General features: G+C 42.0%; 2 protein-coding genes across 2 annotated transcripts; both read left to right on the forward strand.

Annotated features, from left to right (window-relative positions):
* Positions 1–394: 394 nt before the first annotated feature.
* si:ch211-227n13.3 (uncharacterized) lies at positions 395–4,917 on the forward strand. The gene is made up of 6 exons (XM_062404427.1): positions 395–484; positions 1,234–1,322; positions 1,473–1,939; positions 2,506–2,581; positions 3,173–3,289; positions 3,393–4,917. The coding sequence occupies exons 2-6, from the start codon at positions 1,234–1,236 to the stop codon at positions 3,799–3,801; spliced, it is 1,158 nt and encodes a 385-aa protein (XP_062260411.1). The 5' UTR covers positions 395–484; the 3' UTR covers positions 3,802–4,917.
* A 2,871-nt stretch (positions 4,918–7,788) lies between these two features.
* On the forward strand, positions 7,789–9,431 carry LOC133968341 (C-X-C chemokine receptor type 4-like). The gene is made up of 4 exons (XM_062404326.1): positions 7,789–7,803; positions 7,920–8,134; positions 8,254–8,537; positions 8,648–9,431. Exons 1-4 carry the CDS (start codon positions 7,789–7,791, stop codon positions 9,241–9,243), a joined length of 1,110 nt encoding a protein of 369 aa, XP_062260310.1. The 3' UTR covers positions 9,244–9,431.
* Positions 9,432–14,290: the final 4,859 nt, after the last annotated feature.

Consider the following 14,290-nt stretch of genomic DNA (forward strand, 5'->3'; position numbering starts at 1 on the left):
GGACGGGGGGTCATTTACATTCAGAGAGCTTTTAGATCTACAACTCCTGAAGATACCGTGAACTGGTTGTCTGAAAATCTTCATAGATATCTGCATAAAACGTGTGTGGTGATAAATGACCAATACACCAGTTGGTCTAATCTCAATTAATTTAAGTTATATCTCTTTTAATTGGCAAATGTCCAACTTGTATTAAAATTTCAAATCGTAATTGTCTTGATGTATAGACTTGTTTTGATAAAGTTGTGAAGAAAAAAGTTTTGGATCAAACAGCAGAGAAGTAAAGTTATATAATGAATCATTTTTTGAATGTTCGGTTCTTGCTATTGGGACGCCTGTCCAGCTGGGGGCGGTAGCGTGCCGCTCACTCCCCGCGGCAGAGCAGTAGAAGAAAAATACTGATCCTCAGCGCGCGCACTTTCAGGAAAGTTGTTGTGGAAGAATAAAACTGAGGCTGAGCCCCGCGAGCTTTCTACAGGAAACAGTATGTACACAAACACTCAGCATACTTTGAACTGATCTATACTTTCAGATTGGTTTAAACCGGTCAAAGTTACGTAAACTGTGAACGACACGAAGTCCATTTTAAAATCCCAGTGGACCGAGTTTCAGTGAAGATCAGCAACCAGTCGGATTATTGTTTATAGATCTTAGTCATGCTAGTTTAGCCGGGATGCTAACGTGAGCTACTCAACACCAGTATCAGCAGTTGTAGTAATAGTAGGAGTAGTAGTAGTTAGTGTAGTAACTGTGGGACGTTTTGAGTCCAGTGTTTGTGAAACCTGGATCATCGTCAGTCCCAGGTCCATGATTCAGAATCACTTCACTGTGTTATGTAGCTTGAAATCCTTTCATGTATTGACAGTGGGTTTTTAGAAAACTCAAAAGTAAAGTATGTCAAAAAACAAACATAAGGTCATATCCTCCACCCTTAAGTCGGGGTGGACCCTAATGGATTGTGGAGAGGAGTCATCATGAGAAACAGACTATCATGAGATCAGTGGATGTTGTGCTTTAGTAAATGGTGGCTGGAGCTCAGAGCTAAAGTACAATGTAGCTGCCACGTGGTCCGCTGTGTGCCCACTGATCTCTCTGCTTCAGCATCACCCACATGTTGAGAGGGGTTGACAACATTTTAAGCACTTCACAAGTGACATCTAACAGAAACAAGATCATATACTTAATAAGGTATTGTATTTGTAATCTCTTATGAAAGTGGTTTGTTGTCTTCAGATGAGCAGGCCTGCGTCTGACAGTGAATCTGAGGCAGATGACTCGGAGTCGCTCGTTCATTCATTGTCTATAAGAGTAGAATATTACAGGTACGACCCACATGAAACTAAATAAAGAAAATCAGCCTATTACTCCAGTGAATTACGATTGTATATAATGTATGATGTTTATGATCACATAGCAATGCACAGCACTTTACAGGTGTGTTAATACAGAGTCACTTTTTCTCTCTGTCACAGGTCGTTTGAGTATTGTCTGAAGTGGGAAGAGTCCATGTATACCAGAAGCTCATCCAAGGCCTCCAAGAAGAGCCTTCAGAGAAGTCCCAGCCCTAAGGAGGATGACATCCAGCGCAAGTTGAAGGGAAAGAAGAGGCAGAAGAAGACAGAAGATGGCAAAGGCGCAGTTAATGCAAATAAGTTGAGCAGCCGGGACCTCATTGACATCATCACTGACACACATGATGCCGAACCTCTGGCTGAGGAGGTCGAGGGAAAGTCTGTGGAGGTCGCTGATACAGCAGTGGACGAGTTCGATGAAGACTGCGTCTCTGTCAGCAGCAGCGTCGCCTCTGGCCCCTCCACCTTTTGTCCCACCAACGTCAAGAGATGGAGTTCTTTACAGAGCTTGTGCTCAGCGTGTCAGAAGCTCTACCAGAGAGCAGAGAAGATAAAAACACCAATCAAAGACAAAGACTTAGACAAGGGTGAGTGGATTCATTTATTGTATATGAAACAAGATGGAAATGTCGGTGAGGGTAAATTGGCCACATAGTGGGGTGGTGCAGTGGTTTGTCGCAGTCACCTCACAACAAGTAGGTTCCTGGTTCAGCTGGGGTCTTTCGGTGTGGTGTTTGCATGTTCTCCCCGTGTTGGCGTGGGTTTTCTACCGGTACTCCAGCTTCCACCCACAGTCAAAAAGACTTGTGGATTGGTGTTAGGTAAATTGGAGACTAAATTGACCATGTGAATGTGAAAGGGATTGGTGGATGTCTCTCTATGATGATGGATGGATGATAACATAGTTCTATTATGGCTTATTTGGCAGGTCATATTATTTGCCTGGAGAAAACAATGGCTCTCATTTGCGGGGGTCAAAGTCTCAATATAAATCAGCCTTAGTTATACATACCCCTTTTTCATTTTGTGTGAACTGCCCCTCAAAGCTGCATGAGAAAATGAGTATTAAATATAACAAAATATTAGGGCATATATTGTACTGGTGTGTATTCAGTGCACAGATGGATGTTTATCTTTGTGTTTCTTCCTTCAGATCCCAACTCTCTGACATGTGACCACTGGGTCCTGATCAAACAGTGGAGACCCAAAAGGCTGCCTAATGCACGAGGGTAAGACATCCTGAGTGTGTGTCCCCACTCAGACCTGGTACTAGCATCCGTCCAGAGGGATCTGATCACAAGTGGTCCGTGGCGGAGTGCAGGTGTGAACGCTCCAAAATGCTTCCTGAGATCTGGTCACAAATTAATATCCAACTACTCATTACTTCGTCTGCTACAGTTTCACTATGAGGTATTTTTTTGAATCCTTCTCAGAGTCCATACGTCTGTTTGGTTCACGGCCACAATTTCAACACTGATCATCACATAATGACCAATGCTTTCATTAAATTGGCAAAATCCTTTTTCATACCAGAGCTACACATCGTTTATTCAGCCCCCGGTCACTCTCCTTCTCTCGCTCACTTTTGGCAACACAAACACACCCATTGTCACAGATGACGTAAAAGAGTGGTGAAGTGAGAGCCGATCACAAGAGTTCACAGGAGACCCATTCAGGACACATTTCAATGCCAGGTGTGAAAAGACAAACTAAGATCTCTCAGGACGGATGTCAATCCCAGGTCGAAACTTACAATTGCTGGTTTCCAGTGGCACATCAACAACCAGGGTAACTCACATGCTGCCCCTCTGTGTTGTCAGGAAGCTTTTGACCCATGTGAAGCTGGTGAAGAAAAGACTCAAGTCAGGTGTGAAGCAGAGTGAGATTGATGAGAGAGAGTCATCAGCCTGCTGGCGACCGCGCACTTTCCTACAGCGGTGAGGGTTCTGTTCACATTTAACGCACATTTTCTACAGAATCAAAGCAGGTCAGTCTGTTAACATCAGAAATGACTTTCCTGTCGGTGTGTGTTTGTTGTAGGAACCTTCGGTGCTGTGTCAGAGTGCCAGCCATGAAGGGGAGGAAGAAGAAGATTAGGAGGAAGAGGGCAAGGGGTGACTCTCAGGGTTCTCGCGCTGCTAAGCAACGACGTCTCCACAGCAACAGTCCCCGCCAGCACCTCCGTAGAAGCTGTACTCGTGGCAGCAGCCCTCAGCCAATCAGCAGTCTCAGCAGCAGTCCGGCTTTTGAGAGATGTGACGATCGAAAAGGCGACAATCAAGCGGACAAACAGACGACTGTTGAGGTGATTCCCTGCACAGTCCCTCTGGACACCCTCAAAGTGAAAGATCCTCCCCCTGAGAAGAAAACACCAAACAAGAGTGGATTCAGAAAGCTGCTTTCCCAGCTGCGCGGCAACAGCAGCATGATCGTCAAAGAAAAATGTTAGCGAGGTGACTCCGCTTTGTTTTGAACCTTGTGTTAAAGGTTTTAAACAGCTACAGTGTTCAAGTGTTGATGTAGCTTGTTGTTGTGTTGCTCTGTAGGTTTTCAGTGGCCCCGTACACACCTGGTATTAACATCCGTCCTGAGAGGTCCGATCACAAGTGGCCAGCGCTAAGTGCGTGTGTTCACATCTGAATGTCCTGAAACCGGAATGTGTCTCCTGTGACCACTTGTGATCGGATCTCACTTTCCCGCTCTACGTGCAAATTGACACTGCCATTTGTTTTAGTTAAGCCAGTGTCCTCCATGTGTGGGATGTCACTGTGTGTGTTTCTGTACTTCTATCTTTGTGAGGACCATTTTAAGCATGGACCCTACAGAGTGAGGACATTTTTGGAAAGTCAGGACATTTTGACTGGTGCTCACTTTTTCAATGTGCTGTTTGAGGGTTAAGGTGAGGCATTTAGTTTAAATATAAGGTAAGGGTACGGGGCTAATGAATTGATTATATCGATGAATGTCCTCACTAAGATAGAAGTACAATCGTGTATGAATGAGCAAAAATAAAGGTGTAGAGGGGAGTTAGGTGACTCTGAATGCAGCTGTGAAGAAAGATATACCGGGCTGTGTACAGGGCCCGAGGTGTTCACACTGACTTTGTTCTCTCAATCTGAGTTTGTAAAAAACCTCTGCCAGAAGCCAAGACCGATTTCTCAGTTTGCCGAAACTAAAGCCGATCTTTCTCAGATATCGGTATCTGTGTTATGAAAAGTTTGTTTAACAGAATAAACAATGCAGAAAAGTTGCACATTTATGTTTACATTTTACATAAACAATAATGTTTATTTTCTTAATTCTGGTTATTTATATGTGGTTGTATTTATGTTTTCTTTTTATGTATAGCTATTTATAATAAACTTTTTGTTGAATTGTAAAATATCAAGCCTCAATCACATTCCTAAGTTATATTTTATAATTTTGAAGTTGAACTACTTTGATATATTCATGTAAACTGTTAACTGCCAATTACAATATTTATGAGCAGGGTTTTAGTTTGTTATTTTCCACACAGAAAAAGTGACTGTTTGCAGACTAATAAACACTTATTTTCTCAGAGTGATGATGGATGAAGTACCTTTTTTCCCCCACAATGCAATGCTCAAAGAAAACAGCAGTTTTAATTTGGAAAAAAGATACAATTTCTAATAAAACATTAACGTGTAAATGGCTCCGGGAACATTCACAGAAGCCAAAATCTAGATATTCAAATGTGTTACCCGCTTTGTGAACTGAACATTTAGGCTACTACAGCTTCTCAGTCACGTGTGGAAGGGGAAGGTGAGTTTATGGGGATTCAGCTGCAACATGCAACATCACCACTAGATGTGACTTAATTTTATACATTGATGAGCTGCAGGTTCTTGAAACCAGACTCATCCTATAAAAGTCCACATGGTGGCGCTATTTATCTTCACAATCAAAATCACCTTGTTATCAAAGAGTATTTAGAGAGAGATAGAATTGTTCTGGCTCCCATTAGCGCTTGTGCTTCCACACAATGCCAAGAACAAATAAACAGAACACTTCCACAGCATACACAAGCACAGGGTTGCTGTTGCTATAAGTCAGTGCAGTCATCAGCAGTGCAGTGACTCCGACCTGTTCCCCATTAACACACATCTCCACCTGTCGGCAGGAAAGACCAGGGCAGTGATCAGTAACATTAGCCATCATGTGTTGTCCCAGGGAGCCAGTGTGGACTTGGTTCGGCTACATCTATAATCTATATGCAGCAATGTGTACCTTTAACCAAACTATTTCACAATTCTACCTTTGTTTTATTATTTTACACATTTCTATCTACTTCCACCATTTTCTCCTTGAACCTATTTTCATTTATTCTTTTCATTTCTTTTACCACTTTGAATCTCCTCACCTCTTTAATTCTGCTCTTTTTATTTGTTTATTCTGCCTGAAATTGCTTTTTTAAAACTGTGCTTACAGTTTAAATTTAGTCCTTGTGTTGTTTTTAATGGCCCTGTACAGCACCGTAGAGCTACCCCAGAATTAAATGTGCTGTATAAATGAAACTGCCTTGCCTTAAAAAATATGCTGCAGTGAAATAGAATACTCTTGTAAGCCTGACACTTTCCTGTCATACACTTTCAGAATGTTGTTTGAGAAAGACCGGTGAAGTCTCTCGTTCAAAGAGGAGACTTTGCAAAGTTACAGTATCTGGAGGATTTTGTAGAGGATAAAGCAGGTATGGCTCGTTTTTATAACACAAGTTAGTGTTGGGGATTTGAGGAGCTTTACACAATAATGTTATTTCTGAGATCTTGGTGCCGATTCCAGTGAATGAGGAGGAAGGGTGGGGAAAAGGAAAACGAGATAAGGGGCTGTTTACTTGTGGGATTAGTGTATTGTGAGAGGATGGATGGGGATTTAAAGTTAGAACTTCCAAACTAGGAAACGTGTCTGCTGACTGATTCAACATTACACACATGGAGTTTAATTCTAATCAATGATGGCATCTATTTATAATTCATCCTCAGATCTATACTGCCTATACTCTGAGGGACATGGGACACCTTAGCAAAGCCTGACATTTGACACTTTTCAGTTCAGATTGAAATTGAAATGAAATGATGAAATAAATACGCCATGTCTTGAAGTGTAACCGCTCATCATGTTCCATTTCAAATGGGCATTTGTTGATTAAATGTGAAGTGGAAACCGTAAATGTGAAGCAGGAAACACTTTTGAGATTGAACATGATAGATGGACTGTCTTGATAGTGTGTTGAAAAACAGAAAAACAAGTTGTTTCAAAATCAGATCCTGATTCATTTAATACAGAATCAGGAAATAGAGTTATAACCAATACATAAGCTAAATGTGATCACTTTTTTTTTTTAAATCTATTGTTTATTCAATTAACTGGCTGTTTGGAATGTTCTGTCCTGTGTTGATGCTCTGGGGAAACTTCAGAATTATTCCTTGTCATTAGTGACTTCTCCTCAAACAGTTCTACACTATACTGTCACTTTTGACTGTTTGCGTGCTGGACGTTGTTTTTATCCTACCTGGTTTATCTGCAATGAGGATTTTATACTCAATGTTTTTCATAACATGACACTGAATTAGCTTTAATACGGTTCACGTGTCTAACTTATATTAGACAGATGTTACTATAGCTTGATTACTCACTTGAAATTACAGATACTACATGACATTGCATCATTTTATTTTGTATATTTTACTTTTAATATTCTTTTTATTATTTGTCCTCTTTCTGACACACCATGCTTTTTGGAAGATGCTAAACCAATAAACATATTATATATATAACTTTTTCAATCGGTTATTTAAGTAATTCTTAGTTAAACTTCGTATAAGTCTATAATTGTGACAGGGTTAGGGTACAGAGTTCAGAGAGATGTTGATGACGTTGGTGTTGAATCGAGACAGAAGTGAAGCTCTGAACACTCACACAAACACACTAATGGTCCGTTGCCAGTGAAAGACAGTGTTCATGCCCAAAGAACTCGCCTGCTGGAATCATATAAGAAAATGATGCAATTACAACAAGTGTGTTCACACTCTGCGGAGAGCAGCTTCTTGTCCTGATTCATCAGAGCATGGAGATTGGAGACACACACACACATTACACATTTCTTGATTCTCATCATCATGCTTTTCTTTTGCCAATAGGTCCTGATTATCACAAAGCAAAGGCCTCAGGGCCAAAACAATTCAAGCAGAGCACACACACAAACACACACACACACACACACACACACAACAGTGGGTATCCTGTGATAGAACCACTATCAGCACCTGACACCTCGAAAACAGGAAAAACGTTTCAGCAGGAACACAGATGTGCTGGAGTGTTTAGGGGAGGAGCATGAACACAGCTATAAAACGCCTCTGAACACAAGTCTGGCTCAACTCCACTCGGCTGAGAAGGGAGAAGGACTGTCTCCATCATGTCGTACTTCGAGGTAAGTCGAACAAACTTTTATCTAAACACACAAATGTGTTTAGGATGCAATTTGTCCACCAATCCCTTCCCTTCCCTTTGTTCCCTCATCATTATCTTCCATCTTTCTGTCTCCAGCACATCTTCTTCGACTACGACTTAAATGACACAGGCTCAGGTTCTGGTTCTGGCTCTGGAGAGGTCGGTGGGGATCTGGACGGGCCCTGCGAGGTGGAACACCTGATGACCACTGATCTTCAGCGGGTTTTCCTGCCCGTGGTCTACGCTCTGATCTTCATCCTGGGCATCACCGGAAACGGCCTGGTGGTCATCGTGCTGGGATGCCAACGCAGGTGAGAGGATGGGTAGAGGGTTGATGACCTTTGACCCCTGGGAATTTCTTGGTATATTTGTGGCCCTTAAAAGATGGGGCATGGACTGACGGATTTGTTCTCTTGGGTTTTATACACAGGTCCAAATGCAGCCTCACAGACCGGTATCGCCTCCACCTCTCAGCAGCAGACCTCCTGTTTGTTCTGGCGCTGCCGTTCTGGGCCGTGGACTCAGCCCTGGCTGACTGGCGCTTCGGGGAGGCCACCTGCATCGGCGTGCATGTCATTTACACAGTCAACCTGTATGGCAGCGTGCTCATCCTGGCGTTCATCAGCCTGGACCGCTACATGGCAGTCGTCCGCGCCACAGACACCAACACTGGTGGGCTGAGGCAGCTGCTGGCTCACAGACTGGTGTTTGTAGGTGAGTGTCCAAATTTTGTATTCACCGTATCTTACATCTCCTCCTCTTGTGTCTTCTCATGCCCTCTCATCCAACAGTCCCTCATGTATTTTCATGTCTTCCTCCCTCAGGTGCCTGGTTGCCTGCTGGCCTGCTGGCAGTGCCGGACTTGATTTTTGCCAGGACTCAGGAGGGAGGAGAGGGGGCCACTCTGTGCCAGCGCTTCTACCCAGTAGACAACGCTCCTCTCTGGGTTGCGGTGTTCCATCTCCAGCTGGTCCTAGTCGGCCTGATCATCCCTGGCCTGGTCCTGCTGGTGTGCTACTGCGTCATCGTCACCAGGCTGACCCGGGGTCCGCTGGGGGGCCAGAGGCAGAAGCGACGAGCGGTGAGGACCACCATCGCATTGGTGCTCTGCTTCTTTGTGTGTTGGCTTCCCTACGGAGCGGGCATCTCTGTGGACGCTCTGCTGCGCCTGGAGGTCCTGCCACGCAGCTGCAGGCTGGAGGCTGTTCTCGGCGTGTGGTTGGCCGTGGCTGAGCCCATGGCCTTCGCACACTGCTGCCTGAACCCACTGCTCTACGCCTTCCTGGGGGCCGGGTTCAAGAGCTCAGCCCGCAGAGCCCTCACACTGAGCCGCGCATCCAGTTTGAAGATTTTACCACGAAGAAGACCCGGGGCATCTACGACCACTGAGTCTGAGTCATCCAGTTTACATTCCAGCTAGTGTTGATTTGTGCTGTTGAGTGTGTGTGTCCTGTATATACTGTGTGTGTGTGTGTGTGCATGAGAAAGTTTACACAAAGTATCTGAGAAAGTAAGGAGCATACAGTCTGCTGGCTCATGACTCGTCCTCTCCCTCATTGTGGTGTTTTCTCTTGTAAAGAGTGATTTAAAAATGTGCTCAGTTTGTACTTTTTTATACATGTTTGTAATAAAATTGAAAAACAACACATATTTGTGAGGTGGCTTTCATTATGAACTACATTTCTTACTTCCTACTTTATAGCTTCCTCTTGAAACTTGTGTACTTTTAATTGTGAAATTCAGCTATTCTAATACCTAAATAAATACCATTTTACAGAAATATATTGTATACTATTTTGGATATATATATATAATTTTATACTCATATTCATTTCGTCCACCATACCTGCCTATAAAAGTCTGTGTATATGTATATATCTATATACAGATATGTCTATTTTTTATTTTTACTAATACACTTATACAGTATACATCCTCCCACAACTTAACTTGCTCAAGTACATTTCTCCACAAATATATATCCGTATGTATTGAAAGATGTATAATATGTAAATATTCTGAGTATTTGTATTAGATATTTATTTTTTGTCTATTGCCTTTTATTATTCTCATGTCCACCTCATTGTGACTATCTGCTGCTGTAACAAATGAATTCCCCCTGCCAGGGATCAATATAGATTGATCTTATCTAACCTCTGTCTTACACATGAACCATTCAATCACCACCACACTCTCATGTGGTCAAGTTATATTATTAGATACAGTAGATATCAAAAAAAGCCAAATTACTAGAATAATCAAGTCTTCAATCAAGTTAATGGCATTAAGCTTTATCAATGAAGCCCATCGACAGGAAAGGTGTAATCGGAAGAGCAACAAGCCCAGAATAAATTAGCTTGATCTCACACAGGGTTTCATAGGCAGGCGACAGCTGTTAGCCTCGGCCTAGTCCTGAAATAATCTTTTCCTTTGATTCCTTTAGTTATAGTTTGACTTATCTGTGGGCAGAGGCTGCGACTCACAGACACAGGTTTTATGGGAAAAGTGTTGCAATCACTGATCCAGAGCATGAACATACAAAAATCTGTCTGAGAAATGAAACTGTGCCGACTGAAAATGTGACGTGGTATGTCACAGATGTGTGTGACTAACACACACCTGTATGTTAGTCAGATGTATGTGACTAACACACACACACACACATAAGTGTGTGTGCGTGAGTGTGTGTTTGTGTGTGTGAGCGAGGGATTGTGTGTCGATGCAGGTAAGATTTCTGTTAACGATGTAAACAGTTTCTTCTCTTACGTGGGACAGAGGGGACCATGAGGGGGTCAGGGGGTCCATTTTCCAGTACTTTGATGCATACACACACAAACAAACACACACACACACACACACGCACACACACACACAAAGTGCTTCCCACATACCTACTTCCACATGGAAGTGAGAGAAACAGAAGCTGGAAGTTTACTGTGTTTCGTTTCCTGGGGCTGAGAGGAGGATGAGGAGGAGAGTTGTGAGAGAGACTTTAAGGAAGAATACAGTGACTCACCACCACAATGAAGGGTATGACTGTTGCACTGTGACTAACTGTATCATCAGGGTCACTCATGTGGCCGAATGTGCACAAATATTGAAAGAAAATGTAAAATAAAAACCTACCCGGAACCTGTTCTTTCTCTATCCTTCATACACACACACACACGCACACACACACATATGCACACACACACACATGTACACAATTCTTGTCTATTCATAGTGCATTCAAAACAGGAAAGACTTCCTGCAGCTCATTTTAGGAAAAACAAGCAACTAAAACAATCAAACAGCAGAGAGGCTTCACACAGAGAGCTGCAATAAAGTAAATCACTTCTGCCACTTTCAGGAGACATCGAAGGCCACGCAACACTTATCCAGCGTCACCAGTGACCAGGTACAATGGAGATGTGTAATCATACAGTAAATCAGTACATTATAAAAAATGTGTTTTATGGAAAATAAAAAACACATAAAACATTCATTTTAACTGACTCAATAAGATGTGTTCGAGCAAATCCTACAGCATTTGTGTTGTTCTTCACAAAACATAAGACTAAAACTGAAAATCTAAAAAAATTCTGTTGGGAGGTCAGTCCACAACTTTGATGCAGAGTGAAATACCCATCAAAACTATTTGACAGAATTATTTGTAGAGATCCAGATGTTCAGGATCCCAGACCAGGTCCTTGACCCTCCAACTCCCCGAATTTTCATCTCGCACCATGATTATATTTCTAATTTAAAAATGGGACTGGTTGACATGATTTTAGGTACAAATGCATATATTCATGTTCCCCTATTGATTTGTAATATTCAGGGGTGATTCAGGATCAGACCTTCAGGGGGGCTCAGCCCCTGTGAGAAATGTGACAAGGGTGCGTTCTCCCTTCTCTCGTTGATCTCATAGAACTGCCTGTCTCTATCTGCTGCACAACATCGTGTTGGGCCAGACTTTCTTTGGAGCGGTTCCATCAAACTATCCTGACTAACTGTGACTGGATGGCTTCATGTTGCTGAAACATGCTCGTTGTCTTCTATCAATTCTTGACCCGACGATTCACAAACACCTCCTCGCTAACATTTTTTTAGAGAATATCTGGCAAGCAAAGCCTTTTTTTATTGGAGATCAGTGAGCCCTTCATTTTCCCTTTGTGCCCTTGGATCAAATTTTCAATTCGTCTAAAATAAAGGTTCAAACATGCAAAACTAATGCCATCAGTTGTACTTTGTGTAAAGTGCTAATAAGGAAATGTCTGCAAGCTAAAACGCTAACCTTCAGCAATGTACATGGCAAACATTACACCTGCTAAATATCATGTTAGCATGTTCATCTTGTGATTTGGAACTGTACAAGCATTTAGCTCAAGGTGCTGCTGTCCTAAGATACAGCCTGAAACATGAATGGGAACTGTTATATTATCAGTGAGATGAGGATTTTGGATGAATCGAGCATTCAGAAGTTTTTTTCTTATTAAATTGTGTTGTGGTGAGGGAGCTGGAATATAAAAAAAAAAAGATAAAATAATGAAACATTCAGAGCAGTGACATATTTCCATTCATCTCTTACACCTTCTCCATAATTTTACTTAGATTTGATGAAGTATATTTAAGTGTTAACTTTCAGGAGTATTTTGGGAGAAATTACACAAACTTTATTAAACAGTGTGTAACATTTGGTTGTGATCAAATAGTAGCGGCGAGGAAAAACTTAGGTTCCATGTTCAATGTTAAGTTCCAGTTTGCTGTTGTCCTGCAGGTGATGCTCTGGCAGCTCTGTTTTACTACAGACCCAAACTGTGTTTCTGTGTGAAGCGCTGTATCTCCTGCTCTGTTGAGTCATTATGGACACGAGCCACCATGAACCTGAATGCCTGCACCAACTCCTCAGTCACAGCCTAATTTCAGGTCCAATGTGCGAACCACAAAAACAATGAACACGTGTGTCACCGTCTGAATACAAATAAACCGGGAAACTAATTAACCATCTCTCCCCTCTTCTCTTTCATATCCTGTTGCTCTTACATCTGTTTGTTCCCATCGTTTTGTTTTCACCTGTTACCACAAACCTGACACCATCAAACCTTTAATTTCTCTGCACCGAGCCAGTTGGGTGCCTGCTGCATCATGTTACTACAGACCCTGTTTGATCTGTACCTGCTGTATGTGTGTATGCATATATGTATCATGAGTACTAGTAGCAGCGGTAATTGTACAGTAAATATCTGTATATTTTTCAGATACTGCTTAAACCTCTTTATGCTGCGAAGATTAATAATGAATCCCTCTTCCCCAACCTTATGGCAATGAAGCTCAAAGGGGTGCGTATGTTTTAGGGATGGTGCGTGTGTGTGTGCATGTATGCGTGTGTGCTTACCTACAGATGGCCAGGTTCCCTCCTCACACTCAGACGAGCTGAGCTTCCTGCCGCTGAACAATCGTGGGAAAACCAGAGGTCAAGACAAAAGGAGAAATAAAGACTGGTCTGTGTCCAAATGGCCCAGGATAACTTCCTGCTCTGTTCCTGGTGGATTCATTCAGTGTGACAGGTGAAACCAATAGCCTGCCCCGAGTGTTTGTCCCACACCTCAGCAGGTGGAGACGTGAGAATGGTGTGGGAACAGAAATAGAAATGCATGGGATAACAGAGGGTGGGTGTTTGGTCTTGCAGATGGTCCTGGGACTGGTTTCTGTTTGGAGGCCCATTCAGTGTTCTGCATGACTCTCCTTTAGGAGAAAAAGTCTACTATCATTAACAACACATGATAAATATATTTTGTACATACAAAACTAAGAATTTGTATTTTACAATTAGATCTCTGATATTTTCAAATACATTGACAACCATTATGTTACTTTAACAATTATAATTATTATCAGTATGACACAGATATGGATTTTTTGACAGGAGTTCACAAATATATTAATTTAAACAATTTAAAAAAAAATGATCTGTTTATATTTATTTACCCTGAATCTATTAATGTGCCACTTTCTATCCACTGATCAGTGTTTTCACTATAATGGTTAATCAATTTCTACTGTTATTTATTAATGGTCCTGGTGATTGTAGCCATTATGATCAGTATATAACTTGGGTGCATTGCTAATTTACCCCCCTGATTACAGCAGCCTCTAGTGGTCATTCAAAGTCACTACACCACATGTTAAGTGATTCTTGTCTCTCAGACTGTGTGTCATGAGACATGACACTGACAAACATTTGGGATGCAGGTTTCTCTGGATCCAGGACAAACTCCTACTGAGAATATAGAATTGGTGAGTGTTCAAGTCTTGAATCAGTGTGACGGAATAGTCCACTTCTGTGCTGATCATCTATATAGTCATTGTCTTCCACACATGAAAACAAATATACATTGCTTTAAGCTCCACACAAAAAGCCTCATCATATTTACAGGAAATGTAGTTTACTGAGAAGTGGGTGGTGCTGTAGGAGCCATATA

Source organism: Platichthys flesus, chromosome 14 (genome assembly GCF_949316205.1).
Source record: "Platichthys flesus chromosome 14, fPlaFle2.1, whole genome shotgun sequence".
In the NCBI taxonomy this organism is placed as follows: domain Eukaryota; kingdom Metazoa; phylum Chordata; class Actinopteri; order Pleuronectiformes; family Pleuronectidae; genus Platichthys; species Platichthys flesus.